Consider the following 18,109-nt stretch of genomic DNA (forward strand, 5'->3'; position numbering starts at 1 on the left):
ACCCCCAATTGCAAGCCCCCGGGCGAAGCCCATCGGGGCGCGCCCCCCCACCCCAGCCCACGAACAGCAGGAGGACCGCTCAAGCCCAGACAGTGCAAGGACAGTAGCCCAGGCCCCACCGGACAGCGCAAGCCACAAGGCAATGCCACCCACCGGCACGTGAGCGACCGGCGGCCGCCACCGCAGGAAGGAGGCACTCCAACGGCACCCACCCGGTGCAGAACAGCAGACCCCTAGTAAGGGTGCCCCGGACCCACCCACCGGTCCGCAGATAGCAGGACAGACCTACCAGGCAGCCGACAGCAACCGCAACCACCGGAACAGCTAGCGCCGCCCTCCAGAAAACAGCATCATCTCGAAGCGCCAAGCAACCCCGCCCCAACCCCGTTACAGACGCCAGCACCCACACCGAGGACAGCCCCCAAGGCAACCAGGAGACGAGCACCAAGACACAACTATAGGGAAGAGGCACCCCCATGCCCTGCCGGGCCTACACTGCCCGGAGAGAGCCCACGAAGAGAGCCTCCAGCAACGCCCCCCGAGACCCACTGCCCCACCATGCCCGATGTATTTGCACTCTACACGGTGGCCCATCCATCAACAGAGGGGCCAGGCCCCCACCCGAAAGGCCCAAATATGTGATCCTACCCACCTCCCTGGTGGTCACTTCCCTGTCCCCTGTGTGAATGTGTGTGTGTTTAGTGAATGTATGAGGTGCAATTAAAAGAAAGGGGATGGAGGGGAGCGGTGCTCCCCGTCTAATTTTTGTGTATATATGTGTATGTGGTGCAATAGCTCCGGAGGGTGGAAGTGGTGGTCGCACCCTCCAGGGGGTGGTATGTTGAGGTGCGATTAAAATTGGAGGGATTGGTAGGGCAACTTGAGGTGGGAATGCCACCCCCGTGCCACTACTCAGTAGCACAGGCGGCGGCACCCTTCACCCCAAGCTTCACCATCCAGCCCCCCAAGGGTTGGGTATGGGTGTGTGGTACACCAAGTGAGTGAGCCAGACCAGCTGGGAGTGAAGGGAAGTGTTCATTTAGGAGGCCTGTCTGGTGCAAGCCTGGCCCGTCCACACGGCGAGCCACCGGAGAGGGTAGATGGCGCAGACGGGCACACGGGACAGCGGACCCCAGGGACACGCCGAGCAGCACGGTCGGAGACCCACCCCGCGGCACCCCCCAAACATGTCGGCCCCACGGACCACGGCGGCACCCCCATACCCCAGGCGTGGCCAGGCACCAGCCACACTCCCCAGCAGTCCAGGGGGCGATTCCCACCGCACGTCAGCCCGAAGCCCCCCCCCCCCCCCCCCCCCCCCCCCCCCGCCGCAACAGGGAGTGGCCTGGCCGGAGAGAAGCCCCCGTCTGCAGGGCACCACGATACAGCCCCAGCCCCCATGACAAGAAAGGACATTATCATCCCGCCACCCACCAACCGATAAGTAGGCGAACCCAAGCACCCCCAGCCAGGTGCCGCCAGCAGAGCTCCCCCTCCCCACGGAGGCCACCCCTGGCCACCCACGCGCCGACACGAGACACCCCCCGACGCCAGCACTGCCCGGAGGACGGAGGGCCCCAGGCCACCAGCCCCACCGCGCCAAAGGCAGCGCGGCGCCACACCCAACTGCAGCCAGTTCCCGGGAGGACGGTAGGAGAACGCGCCCAAAACGCCCCACGCAAAGACCCACCCCCGGGGCATCCCCACCGCGGCATAGTGCCCACGGGCCTCGGCGCACCCAGCCAGCAGACCAACCACCCCCGACGCGGATCTGCCAGGGCAAGAACCACAGGCCGCGCCCCCACACACCCACCCAGCACAACTCCAGTGGAGGCCCCTGCATGAGCAAGGCTCCATCCCACCTCCGGCACACGCCACACACCGGCCCACGCGGTCCCCCAGGTGAGCCAAGGGGGAGGGGGGCCCTTGGCCCACCGTGTTAGTGCCCAGACGGGTAGGCGGAGCGACCCACAGCAACACCCCGCCACCCAGCGACCCAGGATGTAATCACCGCCCCCAAGCAGTAGCCACCCCCAGAGCCACCCCCGGGCCAGGAGCCACAAACCCCACCACCCCAGGCCCCTCAAAAGGCCTACTCCCAAGCTAACCCACTGGGTGGACGTCTTAATCTGCTGCTGAAGGAGCTGTTCAGACCGCCCACAATCTGGTGTAGACTTGGGTGAGAGGGATTGTCCATGACAGCACCCAGTTTAGCTAAAACCTTCACCACTGAGTATAGAGGAGAGCTCAGGACAGGACTCCGGCCTTCTTCTGAGGATACGACACCAAAACGACTGCCGGCGCAGGCACTGCGCAAATCGTGGCACCATTAGTGATTGCGTTCCATTATTTGTGGATATGGCTCTTAGTTGTATTTAATTTGATAGTTTTGTCCTAATTTCTCCAGTGCGGATCATGACATTTTGGTTTTAGTTTCTTTGTCCATAAATAAAATGATTTCCTTTCCTTTCATTTGTACTAAATTTTGCAAATCTTTAGGACAGACATGGGCAACTGGCAGCCTGGGGGCCACATGTGGCCCTCAGTCTAATTTTTAGCGTCCCCAAAGCAAATCATCCAAAATTGTAAGAAGTTGAAAGGATTTGTGAAGCCCACAATAATACACTAAATAACTCCTAAAACACAACTCGGCAGCAAAATGCACAAAGTACGCAAAAAATTGAAAAAATAACCGCAACTACTTAAACAAACTGACTACAAAAACACACAAAACAACGCGTTACAGATTAGCTCCAAAGACCCACAAACTGTTAACAAAATTACACAAATCAACAACAATATGCAGAAAATAACAGAAGAATACACACAATTACAACACAAAGATAACACAAACACACAAAATGGCTAAAAACTGACAAAACATCAAAATCAAAGACAAGAAAAAAAAAGATGAAACTCTTTTCCTTCATGTGTTAATGCTGACATGAATGTTGTTGATGTGGCCCTTGGATACAATCCCAGTTTTGTGGCCTCTGCTATATAGAGTTGCCCATCCCTGCTTTAGGACTTGTTATGTAGGTAATTTTTGTTTTCTTGTTGTTTTCCAGCTAGTGTTCTGCGGTGACCAAACAGAAAAAGACAACACGCAGCAGATATCCAATGCAGCTCTTTTCAAGGTTTTTGATGAAAGCTGTATTATCGCCTTTGTTTGCCTTGATTTTAAATTGTGTTAGCTATTGCTAGATTTACGAAAGTTTAACCAAAGGATTTTTGCTGCAATTTAAATTCCTGCCACTGTTTGTTTGGCAACAGGTTCATATTCATAAAGACAACAGCAATCACAAGAGAAATCCAAGCACTGATTTGTGGGCTTCATCATCATCATCATCAAACAAACAAGGTAAATCTTCTTACTATGAAATAAAGTGCTTTGAATGTCTATTTACGATGTGAACTTCATTCATATGTCTTAAGTATTTCTGGTTGAATATTTTTTCTCTACACTATAGGTAACATCCTGAGTTACTGGTGTTTCTCCCCTGGCTTCAGCATGCAGGATCTAATCAATCAAGGTGTTCGCTGCATCATTCTGACCAGTGGCACACTCTCCCCTCTGTCCTCCTTCACATCTGAGATGAGAATGTAGGTTATCTTTTTCACACACGCCTGAAGTAGGACTAATACATCCTCAGTAACATGAGCAAAATTTGTTATATAAATGTCTTCATCCTGTTCTAGTTGAAAATTTAACCAATCACCGATAACTAATGAGTGTCATTTGTCTTGATCAATGTTTCCTGATCCACTAAAAAGATTGAGCTCGTGCAAAATGACAGTTTAACATCGAATTTTGGGTAAATCAGGCCACTGTCTGTTCAGCATTTGACTTCAAGGGTTGGGAAAAACTTGTTACCTCTGAATTAAAGGATTTCAAATAAAAAATAGCTATAACAAAAGAAAACGTCCAATGCATTCAAGGAGTGACTTCCAACCAGGGGTACACATACCCCCTAGTGGTACAGGAGCACATTGCAGGGGTACTCAGAAATATTTATCATTCAATTTAAAAAATAATAGAATGTTCCTAGTTTATTTTTTGGCAATTTTTTTCTTGGACAAATTTAACACAAACTACTTTTAGTTGTTCCAAATAAAATAGCATCCTTGTCATTTATTGAAACAAGATTACAGTAATTTATGCTGTAGAGGGCATTTTATCACACATTATTAGACAATAAGTTATGTTTTACAAAGTAGACAATGTTTACTTATTAATGAAGTAATCACATGAAGGTTTCATTAGTGTTTTTTAAATGCACTGTATTTTCAGTTGATTATTAAGCCATAGGGAACCAATGTTTGAGACACAGGAAGGAGTTCAGCAGAGCTCGCTGGTACACAAAGGAAACGTCATATGACATTATGGAGAGGGTATTTATGATGTGAAGATTTAACAACATTGCAAAGAGGGAACACGGAATTAATAAAATAACTTGGGTCACATCAATTAAATTCACCCTTCAAATTCATCAAAAACCAAAATGTATAGTATTACAGCCTTTACCGTGAAAATTATTGTAGAGCTTTGCTTTTGCACACACTGTTTCAACTAATCATCAAATTCAGTTTTTTGACATAATGTCAGGAACTCATTCCATCTACTGGTACAGATGTGGGGAAGGGTAGGAAGCATTTCAGTAGCATGGAAGGTCATTGAACCCTAATCATCCATTGATTGATAAAAGAAGATTGAAACCATCAGGACTGTTCCTGGACCTAGTCTCCTAGCCATTCTACGCAATTGGGACTTAAAGGCTTGGGCTTTAGTCAGCAAGGTGATTTAAGAACATAAAGGTCACTCTTTGCACATTGTCACTGTGTAGGGAATAGACCCTCCCTGTGGAAAATGGACCCAGGTCAGATTTATGTAACAGTCACTACTTCTGCCAAGAGGCTTTCAGAAACCATTTTGAAGCTACAGTTTATGATGAGTAATAGCTGGGTATTCCATGTGACAGTGAAAGCCCAGAAACGATCTACTCAAACTCAGCCCAAATTATTGCATACCAAATACCAATGTATATTTACAGTTGTGTGCGAAAGTCAGGGCACCCCTTTAAAAACAGCATATTTTATATATTTAAAAAGTTATATTCATATTTACTGTCTCTCTGGTATATGGGGAAAAAAAGACAATATTGTCAGGAAACATTAATGCATAGTTACATTTTATTTTATAAATTGAACAAAATTACAAAAATGAAAAACATAATTTTGGCATGTGCAAAAGTCGGGGCACCCTGAGAGTTTCAAAGTGTCAGATTCTTTTTACAAGCTCAGACCTCTACCAGCTCATTGGTCCTGAAGCATGTGTCAACAATTGTCATTAGGGAGTGCCAGCTGGTGCCAATTTGAGGGTTTCTTAAATACGGCGACTCCACAAACCTTGTACAAACACTCAGCAACCATGGGTTCCTCTAAGAAGCTGTGTAAGACAGAAAAAATGAAAGTAATTGATGCCCACAATGCCGGGGAGGGCTACAAGAAGATAGCAAAGCGTTTTCAGCTTGCAGTTTCCACAGTGCGAGGCATAATTAAGAGATGGCAGGTCAGGGGAACTGTGGAGGTCAAGAAGAGATCTGGAAGACCAAGGAAACTCTCGGAGAGAACAGCTCGTAGTCTGGTCAGAAAGGTAAACCAAAACCCACATTTGACTTCAAAAGACCTCCAGGAAGATTTAGCAGACTCAGGAGTGGTGGTGCACCCTTCCACTGTGCGCCGATACTTGCACAAACAAGACCTTCATGGAAGAGTCTGTAGAAAAAAACCTTATCTACGACCTCATCATAAAATACAACGTCAATAATATGCAACAGAACATCTACAGAAGCCTGATGACTTTTGGAAACAAGTGCTGTGGACTGATGAAGTTAAAATAGAACTCTTTGGCCACAATAAGCAAAGGTATGTTTGGAGAAAAAAAGGAGAAGCATTTCATGAAAAGAACACCTTGCCAACTGTTAAATATGGGGTGGATCCATCATGCTTTGGGGTTGTGTTGCAGCCAGTGGGACAGGAAACATTGCTCGGGTGGAGGGAAGAATGGATTCAATTAAATACCAGCAAATTCTGGAGGCAAATATCACAGCATCTGTAAAAAAGCTAAAGCTGAAAAGAGGATGGCTTCTACAACAGGATAATGATCCTAAACATACCTCCAAATCCACCATGGACTACTTCAAGAAACGCAAGCTGAAGGTTTTGGAATGGCCTTCACAGTCTCCCGACTTAAACATTATCGAAAATCTGTGGGTAGATCTTAAAACAGCTGTGCATGCAAGACGTCCTAGGAATATTGCAGAACTGGAAGCCTTTTGCAAGGAAGAATGGGGAAAAATCCCAAATAATAGAATCCAGAGACTTGTTGTTGGCTATAAGAAGCATTTACAAGCTGTGATATCTGCCAGAGGGGGTGTTACTAAGTACTGAAGGTACTGATGCTGTAGTAGGGTGCCCCGACTTTTGCACATGCCAAAATTATGTTTTTCATTTTTGTAATTTTGTTCAATTTATAAAATAAAATGTAACTATGCATTAATGTTTCCTGACAATATTGTCTTTTTTTCCCATATACCAGAGAGACAGTAAATATGAATATAACTTTTTAAATATATAAAATATGCTGTTTTTAAAGGGGTGCCCTGACTTTCGCACACAACTGTATTTATTTATTAAATTTTTATTCTATACTCTATTTAAAAAAAAAAGCAACAATTGTCTGACAAACACTTCAGAGCTTTTTTCATTGATTTTACTTTAGAAAATTTGAGGTGCTTCTAGAGAACAGCCATGTGATTGAGCGTGACCAGATCTTTGTGAGCATTATCGATCGAGGCCCGGATGGAGTCCACTTAAGTTCAGCATTTGATAGAAGGTTAGTCCTCTCATACTCAATGATTTGTGGTGTCTTTGACTAACTTCTGTTTGACACATATATGCTAACTCAGTGATGCGCAACCATTTTTGGGTTATCACCCCCTTTTTCTACCACAAATTTTGTGATTTTGTTTTTTAGAATTAGGTTTTTTTTCATGCTCGTTATACTGTTGCGGTACAAAGTAGCCAGGATTAGTGCAAAAAGCGCCAATTTTTATTTAATTTTCCCTGATCAGGATATACTGCTACTGCAATATCTTAAAGTGGCCACAGTGAAGATTTGAAACAATGAAAGTATGTATTTTATGTATTATTATTGTCCTTCTCAACTCAACACAATTAATGGGATGGCTGAGCTGTATGTGATGTTTTAATTTGAGAAAGAAGAATACATTTAAAAAATATATATCTTTAATCTATTACTAGACATTTCAGGCAACCCTGTTTCAATTTTACGTGGGGCCCCAACCCTAAGGTTGAAAAACACTGTGTTTGATGCTCACAGAAAGATCCTTCCCAGGAATCAATCCACCGGCCTTTTCTTCTTCTAAACACTGTAATACATACAGTATGTGTAACTCAATGTGACTGAGAGAAGTAGCCAAGTACTAGTGCCAAAGAAATCCTGTGAGTACACTGAGACAATATACAATCTCTGCTCAGAATGGTAAATGGACTTAATTTATGTAGCGCTTTATAACCACAGAGGTCGTCCCAAAGCGCTTCATAATATCAACTCATTCACACTCACTCACCAATGGGGCAGAGCTGCCATGCAAGGCGGTAATTAATCATTGGGAGCAATTTAAGATTCAGTGTCTTGTCCAAAACTTAAAGCCAAGCCTTTAAGTTTTGGACACTGCTCCTCAGGGATGGGTTAAATGCAGAGGACAAATTCCATTAATGTAATAACATTACATGGTCAATTAAAGGCGAAAGCCCCGATTTAATCTTAATCTTAAATTGACGGGCAGCACCACTATTGAACCAATCAACAGAGGATTTATTACATTAGCACACATGTAACACAATAAAAAAACACGCATATCCCTTTGAAAGCAGCGTGCTGGATCAAAAAGGCTAAAGATGCAATGAAAAAAAGTCAGCACAATTGCGTGATTAGCTCCCAATTTTATGTGATTCATGTGATTAACACACATGTACTCAGCATTTTTAGCTCCCATTGAAAGTCATGTTCAACAGCTAGATTATCAAACTGAGTTGTCAATTCAGGAGGGCTTCTGTCATTGGGATACATTGTGTATATTATGTTACATATTGAAGACTGCCAGTGTTTTTTTTGGCTTCACTTCATTCTGTGGTAGCAGTGTTTTAGGTGAACATTTCCTATTCTTTGTTCTAGATTTGTTCCTGAAAATATGGCATCTTTAGGCAACACTGTTGGTAAGACCCTATCATGTCTTGCCTGTCCTACAAACGTTATTTTATCTCCAGCTAAAATGTGTCAATCAAAGCTATTATAATTCACTGAAGGATATGTTTATTGTGGTATGTTATTGTTAATGTTCTCTTGGTACAATTTCCGTTGTGATCTTGTCTGATGTGTTTCTAACCCAGCCAACCTGAGCCGGGTGGTTCCTCATGGTCTTTTAGTGTTTTTCCCTTCCTTCCCTGTAATGGAAAAGACCTTGGACTTTTGGAGAGTAAGTAGGAAATCAACAGTGACATCCGTTTGAGAGATTATATAGGGATTATCATTGTTTAAATGTTGAAATACCGTCTGTAGGGATGCACCGATACCACTTTTTTCCAAATGGATACAATACTGATACTTAGATCTGGATACTTGCTGATCTTGAGTACAGATACCAATACTTCTAATGCAAGAACACACTAAAAATAAAACAATATGCTAAACACAGTGAATTGGGAAACAGGTATTATTTTCTTCTTTATTTGTTAACTTACAACAAATTGTTTATTTTGTGGTGTTAAAAAAAAAAAAAAAAAAAAAATGTAAATGACTGTAAAACTGACTAATAACACTGTGTGCAAATTTCATTCTGAAAACACATGAACCTATAGATGATTTCATTGTGTACAAACATGAGACACGTGACTGACACCCCAAACCAACTTTTTACTGCTGAATACATATGTATTTGGGTATTAAGTAGTGTTGTTGATTGATCCTAGTCCCACTCTTCAGTATTTTATTTTTGCGTATTTAGCTGTAAAATGTCCGGTATACTGGCCACTAAGTGATGAACGCCGACTATTACAACTGCATTTTGCTATTGGCTGAAACGGATTCTTTCAGATTCCCCTGCGTCATCAACTTTCACTGTTGGCCCCGCCCCTCCTATAAAAGTTGAGAGGAGGGAGAGGGTTTCCTTCAATCACAGCCCTCAGTGATTGACAGCCAATAAGGAAGTCCACTGTGTTCTGAGTGCAGTGATGTTTTTGACTCTGTACTTCTATAAAGAGCAGATTCTGGTCTAATCAGAGGGCTCATCAAGCTATGTGTGTATATACAGACACATCTATGCTGTGTGTGTATTCCCGTCTGTTTCTTTTTGATAGCACGCAACCATAAGTCTCGTCTATTCTTCTGAAAAAGGTGCCCACCAGCTGGTATGTTGTAAAATGTAAGTCTTGGATTGTTGGTACTCCTATTTGTGTAATCAACAACGCAACACGATGGCATTTTGTTGTTTTTATACGAAAATAATAGTGTTTCAATCGCGTGCCGATGCTTGTACAATGCAGTTCTCCGGTTGTTTTGCATCGAGTCTGCGTGCGCATTCACTTAATTTAGTATGCTTACGTCACATGAAATGGGTCCAGTCCTTTGACTCAAATGAAATATTAAACTTCAGTCTGCGTGCAATGGTATGTCTCTGAAAGTAGCTTTTTTGGGGAAAGTGAGAGGCGGGTTGTTTGAGATGGAAAGGGTCATTTCTGCATGATCAGCTGTGAGTTTGTTTCTGCTTTTAATCTAAAGCAGCACAGCCCGCATGGACCACCCAGAGGCTGAAGTGTGGAACAAAGTGTGTTCTCCCTGGAGGAGAGGCGGGATAACTTTGAGCTCAGATTTGCATGCATCTCATTCAGCTGGATCAAACACCCTCATTATTCAGGGCCGTGGTTCACTAAGAATAACCTGCCAGAGTGAAGCGGTGGAAGGGGAGCCGGCATGCTCCACAGAAAAATCTCCACGTTGATGCCCGGAATATTGTATCAAGCGAAAACCACTCCTTTTTGTTGTCTTTTTTTAATCGTCTTCACTCATTCACTTGTGCAGCCAGGTTGAACTGTGAGCTTTTACAGAGGCAACTGCAGCGTGAAACTGACAGTTCATAGGCCAACCTGCCTGTCAAACATATGAGTGTGTTTTACATGTGGTAAACTTAATGAAATAATTCAAAAAAATTTAATTTTGAATCTGTGAACATCAGCTGAGAGGACAAGCTTTGCTTAAATACTGCAGGCTGACACAGCTGAACAACACAAATTATGAGCCCCGTGTGGCAAAAACGCAGATGTTTGTGCGTTATCGTAGCACATGCTGTGCTGTGTTCTCCCATAGACTTCCTTACCCGTATCTGTTTAGCTTCCCCTGGCAGCGAATCTCAAGATCTGCGACAGAAATGACAGGCCACCATTGAAAGAAACTGCATGTAATGGGTATCGGTTCTTGGTATCAGTGGACGTTAACGAATACAAGTATATTAGTATTGGCCCGATACCTGTATTGGTATCGTTGCATCTTTAGAAATATCTTTGTTTTACTCATAAAGTGATAATTATATGGTTGTTAAAGTTCCTAATACTACTACCTAATACCTATTTGTAATACTGAATAACCCTAGACTAACACTATCACTTTAAACAAATTATTGAACATGTGTTGTCTACACCAGTAGGATATCACTCGGAGCAACTTCCCCTTCCTTAAAGAGATTTATGTGCTTGTTTGTGCGTACATGTGCTTTCACTAGGCTAATGGTCATGCAGATCGAATTGAAAATGTCAAGCCCATTTTTGTTGAACCCAAAGGCAAGGGGACCTTTACTGAGGTTTGTGTGGTTCTTCCACTTCATGTTTTTATCATTTCCTACGTCACGTTTTTACACATGAGTGGTTTTTCTGATTAAGGATGTCTTTCTCGTCTTTTCTCAGGTTATTGATGGATTTTATGACAAAGTCAATGATCCGTCATCTAAAGGGGGATCTTTTTTTGCTGTATGTCGTGGGAAGGTGAGCGATTGTGTCTATAGATTATAAACATTTAAAGAACTATTGTAGGTACGGCTGGGTGATATGGACCAAAATTCATATCTCTATATTTTTCCCCCACTTAGCGATAGACGACATAAATTTGATATCATTTTTTCCTCAAAATATTTTTACATGGAAAACAGTACTAAGTTAAAGTCACTGAAGGAAAATGTCACAAAGGCCCTTTTATTAATCACCAGCAGGAACAAAATGTGTGAGTAAATTCTGTAGTGGGGCTTCTTTTCAGAGCAGGTCTGATTTGGTGAAAGCAGTTACTAGAACACCGCTTTATCCAGTACTTGGCCCCTTTAAGACTGTCGCAGGAGGGGCCTCGAGTGTGGTGTGTAAACAGAGTGCTGCGAGGTGCTACAAGCGTGGCTTCAAACACAGAGTTTGTGGTGTTACATAGTATAAATAAATGCACGTTTCCTCAAATGTTTCAATGCTTCCCACACTGATAACTGAAGGAGTTTTCACGACATGACTTCTGCACTGTGCCTCCATGTGCATGTCTGTATTTCACCAAACTCAATATTATTAATACAAATTAACATAACATTCTTTTAATGGTAAAGGGCTACTCTCACATCACTGGTTCCTATGTATGTATCTTTCATAAATAAACTTACAAATGGTGCTTTATTTCCTCACTTCTTTTGTACACTTTGAATTGCTAACTGAGCAAAATGACATATAACATCTATATGTATATAAAAAAATAAAGACTAAATGAATCAGCAACTTTTCCTGTGGAATATTAGAAGCCGTTTTCCTATTTTTAAGGTGACATATTGTTCCTTCCAACAGTGATTTTAATTTGTCTGTTGCAGGCTAGTGAAGGTCTGGATTTTGCAGATACCTTTGGTCGAGGTGTGATCATCACTGGTCTTCCATTTCCTCCAAAGTTGGATCCCAAAGTCGTCTTGAAGATGCAATTTTTGGATGAGATGAGCCGAAAGAAAGTTCCTGGGCATAAGGTCAGAGCAGCTGTACTTTAAACGTTGTGTTGTTTTAGTGATTTACACTTGTTTACTTACTGTGTTTGCTTGTGTGTGAAGTACCTATCGGGCCAAGAGTGGTACAGACAGCAGGCGTTCCGCGCTGTCAACCAGGCAATCGGCAGAGTGATTCGCCACAAAGAGGACTTTGGAGCCATATTTCTGTGTGATCAGAGGTCAGATGTCCATTACAAAACTGTCGTGGGTCCTCTTTGCTTTTTACAGTACAATAGAAGTATTAATATAATAATTACTTAATGTTGCTGTATACTTACTATTGTTTTTAAAGAATGAAAAATACAACATTTTGGATTACTAATGGTGTCGAACAAAATTGATTCGGCGATATTACGTCGCGCGATTCTCGGATTGATTCAAAATGCACCCATATCGATTTTTATTTTTTTATTTTTTAACCTTTATTTAACCAGGAAAGTCTTTTCCACTGCAGGAGACACTGTAACTGCACAAAGAAGTGCTCTGAAACCTGGACCATGTTGAACAGCTTGTGTTTTTTCAATAAAATCTAAAAAGAAAGTACTAACTTATACCTCAGTTAAGTTGCATTAAAGTCAAGGTTGGTTTAAAAGCCACAGGCTTTGTTATTTTGTTATTCTTGTATGTTATTTTTTATTTTAAGTTGTTGGCACATGGCATGTTAAAGCCAATGTTTTGAGTGTAAAATATGCCAATAAAATATGTTTCATACATAATGTTCTCATGAAGGAAAACAAGTTTACAGATTAGTTGTTTCTTAAGTCATATACATATATATTAAAAAAAAATCACAATAATCACCTAATACTTTAATATCGGGATATATCCCATCATATCGTGACCTATTTATTGGGATACCAATCGTATCGCTAGATGCCAGGCAATACACACTCTTATGGATGATCTGATAGAATTTTAGAAAGTTAACAAAGCAACACCTGTGTAATCTGCTGAGAAGTCACAGAAAGGAGAAATACATGTAATCTGTGCATACACTGAGCACACACTTTCTCGCTTCAAGCACCAGCAAGTAAAGAAAACACTCAAGCTGCTGGTCGTTACAAACCCATGATGTCTTCAGAGTTGTTGTTATTGACGGTGATTAAGAAGGTTCCCGCCTACAGGTTTAAAAACTCTGACGCCCGGGCTCATCTTCCATCATGGATCAGGCCTTACGTGCGATTATCTGATAGCTTTGGGAATGTGGTTCGAGACGTCTCCCAGTTCTTCAGGGTGGCTCATAAAATGGTAGGTGGCTTTCTTATTGTGCATTATGACACAAAGTGAGTCTGTCCTGACCAACATTTCGACTTCAGCTAAATGTCATCAATAAAATTATTTGTTTATGCACGTTTTGTATGAAGAAATGTAAAGAAAAAGTGTTAAATTCATTGTAACTTGGGGTTCAATAATCAGGGTTAACATTATGGCTGTAATAAAGACTTGAATATTGTGCTTCACCATGGAGACAATTGAGAAAACCTACATGTTGGTTGTCGCAAATCATACAAAGCTGTTTTCCTGTTAATGGTTAAACAATATTCCATCATGGTGAGACAATGGGAATGATGGAACAAGATGCAATAATTATTTTCAAGTTACTTTTATTTAAATATTCTCTATGCTTTGTGACTGTTTATTATTGTTAGAGGCCTGTGGTGGAAAAGAAGGCAGCAACAGAAAGTTGTGAGAACCTGTGTTCATCACAGAGTCGGTTGTCCACTTCCACCTCCTGTTCCTACTCTGAAAGCAAGCACTCCCAGAAGGCCAAGGTGCTCGACTCTCATCTCCCCAGCCTGAAGAGGAGAAGGCTTGGTCTGTGTTTACCTCACATATTGTTCTCAAATGTTTTAATTAATTTTTATTTAACTTGTTTAACCAGGCAAGGACAGATTAAGAACAGTTCTTTTTTTATTACTGTGGTCTGGCAAAATGCAAGGCCTTTTGAAGGGTGCGAAAAAAGATTGAAATGAAAGAAAGAAAATATAAACAATAGATTAAACTAACAAACACTGTATAAAGATATATACAAGACACAGGTAAATTCCGTATACAACACAGCAAAAATGCACTAAACAGCTGGTAGCCATAGGTGAACATTTTTCTTTAAAATGTTCAGTAATAAAAGCTTCAAACACCAGATGGAATTGAGATCATCCAACCTCAATATTGATTCAATAATTGACATAATCCAAGTTAATTAATCACATTTTATCCTGTTACTATTACAGTTAGCGAACAGGTAAACCTAACAGCAACTAAAACAGAAAAGACACAAACTCCTGGAAAATTTTCATACGGACAGCAGGGGCGAATGCTAAGTATGTTTTTACCACAGCAGAGTTGACTAACTAGTGAAAGAAATCATTAAAGAGGAAAAGAAACAGTATCATCATTAGAAAAGGGCAACTTGGCACCACTTGGCCATCTTAAACTCTAAACCTTACCAGATGATTGTTACCTCTTCTCAAACCAAGTTAGTGAAAGATTTTTGTCACTTTTTAAAACGGAAGGTCCATGTCATTAAACTTACCTTCCCACTCTGATCAGCTTTCTAAAGAGTAGCACTGACTAAAGCGAGGTACACTCATGAATTTTCTAAATCTGAAAATATTTATTTAGTCTGTTACAGAGCTCACACTTGAAGATAAAGAATCAGTCATTGAACAGTTTTGATTGTATTGTGTAATGTCAATACAGCACACCACACACAAAACAGTTCTGTCCCACCACTGATCTGGAATCTGTTGCTCAAATGTGTTATAACAAAAACGAAGAAACGCTGAAACACGGCAACAACTGGAAAATGCAACATAGAAGTGGACATGTGAGAGAAGGAAATGATGATGGTTCTGGGACTATGAACTAAGAACTAGAAATAACAAGGGTGTTAGCTTTCTTTTCCCAAGTCAGCTCGCTCCCTGATTGGCTACATTCCATTCTTCACAATTCAGAGTCATCGGTTTTCCTCACACACATGACTATTTTTAGTAGTAAATATTGAACAAGTTTTATATTTATTATTTTTGTCCCTGAGCAATTTCAGAACTGATTAGTGGGACAAATTCACTCTTTGACATGCCTCAGACCACAGGATAATATTATAGGGTAATTTTAGAAAACATAAGATAATCTGGTGTCTGCTGTTCTTGGGCAGGAAGGAGGAAAATCAGGACAGAAATAACCTGATTATGTGTGTACCCTGCTTGAGGTTTTTTTGTTTTTTTTAAAAAAAATATTTCTAACAAACAATATTTTCTAAACATTTGTTATTAACTCCTGTTATCCAAAAGCCAGTTTATATTATTAAACAAATCCAAATATTTAGTTTTTTTCAAATTTAAGTGAAAGACTTGTTATATAGGAATTATGTTACTAGTATCTTAACATCTTATTTCAGGGGATGTAAGCAGTTTGTTTTATGAAATATTTTTAAAAGTCATGTGTCCACTCCACTGGATCTCCTGACATTTAGCCCGTCATTTTTAAAATGAATTTTTTTTTTTCTATTATTATTTTTATTATGAAGAATTAATTTAGTTGTGAATAAAGAACATTAAATATGTCATGCTATCTTAGATTTAACACTCAAGATTTCCTATGTTTATGCTAAGTTGCTGGTTTATTAACCAACCCGGTGCCTTTTTCCTTCATTCTAGAGACACAGGAACCACTGCAGTAACCACAAAGAGAACTTAGTGCGTTGTGTGTTTGTGTTTTTTTCCACGTTGTTTTGTCTCTGGGATCAGATGAACACAGTGGTGCTCGAGGAATGGCCCGAATCTGTGTAGAGTATGAGTGTGAGATGCAGGAGAGTCACAGGAGGCCTGCCAACCTGCTGGATGCTCTGGAGCAAGGTGATCATCCCAGAGGAGAAGAGTGTGAAGCCACTGCAGGAGCAGAGAAGGTGACTGCCTCTATTTAATGAAATGACCTTTAGTTTTCTTTTGAGAGATTGAGACTGTTCTGCTGTTGCTTTTGTCACACTGACAGGATCGTGGAGCCTTTTTACACCTTAAACACTGTTGATTGTTCTGATCTGTTTTCCTTTGAAGGCCAGCCGTTTGTCCACCCTTTCTCTTCAGTATGATAAGAGAATGGACGATGAGCTGCGGGGAGGAAAACGCAAAATCAAGTTGGTACAAGAACAGGTATGTCATGTCTAGAATCTAGAACCTTGAGGTTGGGAATCTTTTTGGGTTCTTTAGATGCTCGATCAGACTAAGGTCCAGGCCATTTACAAACCAAGTCAACATCACAAGCATCCTATTGTGTTCCTACATTTCTGAACAGTGTTTGCTCTGTGTGGTAGGGTAGTATTATTGTGACAGTGTCCACATGGTGTACAACGTGACTGTAGGTTTCCAAGAAACATCTACTGTATGTGCAGTCTGAGGGGCGGATTCACTAAGATCTGAAATAAAGGGTGGTTAACCAGGTGCGTCCCTAAATACTTTGGTGGCGCTGTTTTCTCACTTGCTGTTGGGAATTCACATTGCGTAACATTGCGGCACTAATAGCTGCGCATATATAGACGTGTTGGAGACCGCCCTATTTAAATGAACATTTTGCTCGTTCAACATGGAGAGGTGAGTACGCAGAAGCACAAAATTACATTTGAAGAAGTTCAATTGGGGGCAGGTGGACTTCTCTGTCTGCTGCGCAATCATTTAATAATGTAGAAAATGAAATAAAAAATGAAAACATATATATATATATATTTATTTTATTTTTTTAAAACAAAAACTTCAAAACCTAATTATATTTTTTCCCCCTAATTTATTGTGGCTGTTCCGTCAGGTTTTGTAACTTTGCTCTTATCAGTCCATGAAAAACAGGCAGACTTGGACAGAAACCGTCCTATTGATCTGTTGATGCCATTGATCTGAGTTAATGCACCAACAGAGTCTGTCAATCAGTCAATCAGCACCATTTGAAGATGATCTACTGAGCATCATCCAGCAGGTCTGAGCCCCCGAGCAGAGCTCAGCTGATTCTGGCCTGACGCTCCTGCCATCAACGCGACACGAGAGTTTTGCGGTCAAAACATGGAGAGAAAGACACATGAGCTCATTGGAGTGGTGCATCCGAAACGATATCCATGCAGCTCCGGGCACAGCGACCCTCTGTACCACAGCCACACCAGACTCCACACGTGCCTCCTTCGGTGTCCAGCTTTTTCTTTTTCACACACACTTGTTTTTACTCTGCATTTTCTTATTCAGTGGCTGTTAATATTGACTTTTTTTCATTATTTATCATACTAGAAAGATTAACTGGAGTCTTTTTTTTTTCCATCTTTGCGGTTTTTGTGTCAACATTTACTGCAGGTGATCTCTGAGTGTGTGTTTGCACCTGCTTGTCAATTGGACTATTTTCCGGTGCTAAAACAATCACTGCAAACCGTTCTAGATTTGATGAATTGCATTGCGCATACTGCATTAATTTATTTGCATCTCCTCCTCCCATTTTTTTGCACCCCTTATGAGATCCGCCTACTTCAAATATTCATCAGAGGGAAATGGGTTAAACGGATTGTGGGCGCATTGTGATGCGCAGAAGACGTGCAATCCTGATTCCCTGTGGTGTGTACCCCTTATTAGCGTGTGGAGTGACGTTTGCACACGTTTTAATACCCCTAAACCTTTAGTGAATCCGTCCCTCAAGTAAAGGTGCTTTACTGGAAAATGATCTGAACTTTTAGGAACATCACTTAAGTGAAAGTTTTAAAGGAGCTTATGGTTTGTTTACCTAAAGCTGCAGTATGTAAGGTTTTTTTTGTCATTTGGTCAAATATCCATAATCATCGTTAAGCAAATTGTAATTCAAAGTATTTTGAGTGGACAGTGAATCTCTGCTTCTTCTCTTGGCCCTGTATAAGACATTTAGAAATGTTGTTTTGGGCATTACTATTGGCTGCTCGACTGAAGTCAATGCTCAGTTATGTACCATCGATAGTAAAGTGTAATGGTGGA

At 41.4% G+C, this 18,109-nt stretch overlaps 1 protein-coding gene across 1 annotated transcript in view; it reads left to right on the forward strand.

The window, feature by feature from the left end:
• Positions 1-18,109, forward strand: part of rtel1 (regulator of telomere elongation helicase 1) — a 42,380-nt gene that overhangs the window by 16,103 nt on the left and 8,168 nt on the right. Inside the window, exons 14-27 of the mRNA XM_028453480.1 lie at positions 3,069-3,137; positions 3,274-3,361; positions 3,471-3,603; positions 6,782-6,895; positions 8,261-8,301; positions 8,476-8,561; positions 10,860-10,937; positions 11,041-11,118; positions 11,970-12,116; positions 12,198-12,313; positions 13,259-13,382; positions 13,784-13,949; positions 15,884-16,041; positions 16,190-16,285. Coding sequence (XP_028309281.1) covers positions 3,069-3,137; positions 3,274-3,361; positions 3,471-3,603; positions 6,782-6,895; positions 8,261-8,301; positions 8,476-8,561; positions 10,860-10,937; positions 11,041-11,118; positions 11,970-12,116; positions 12,198-12,313; positions 13,259-13,382; positions 13,784-13,949; positions 15,884-16,041; positions 16,190-16,285 — 1,494 coding nt within the window. The remainder of the gene's footprint in view (positions 1-3,068; positions 3,138-3,273; positions 3,362-3,470; positions 3,604-6,781; positions 6,896-8,260; positions 8,302-8,475; positions 8,562-10,859; positions 10,938-11,040; positions 11,119-11,969; positions 12,117-12,197; positions 12,314-13,258; positions 13,383-13,783; positions 13,950-15,883; positions 16,042-16,189; positions 16,286-18,109) is intronic.

Source organism: Gouania willdenowi, chromosome 7, assembly GCF_900634775.1.
Source record: "Gouania willdenowi chromosome 7, fGouWil2.1, whole genome shotgun sequence".
Classification (NCBI taxonomy): domain Eukaryota; kingdom Metazoa; phylum Chordata; class Actinopteri; order Blenniiformes; family Gobiesocidae; genus Gouania; species Gouania willdenowi.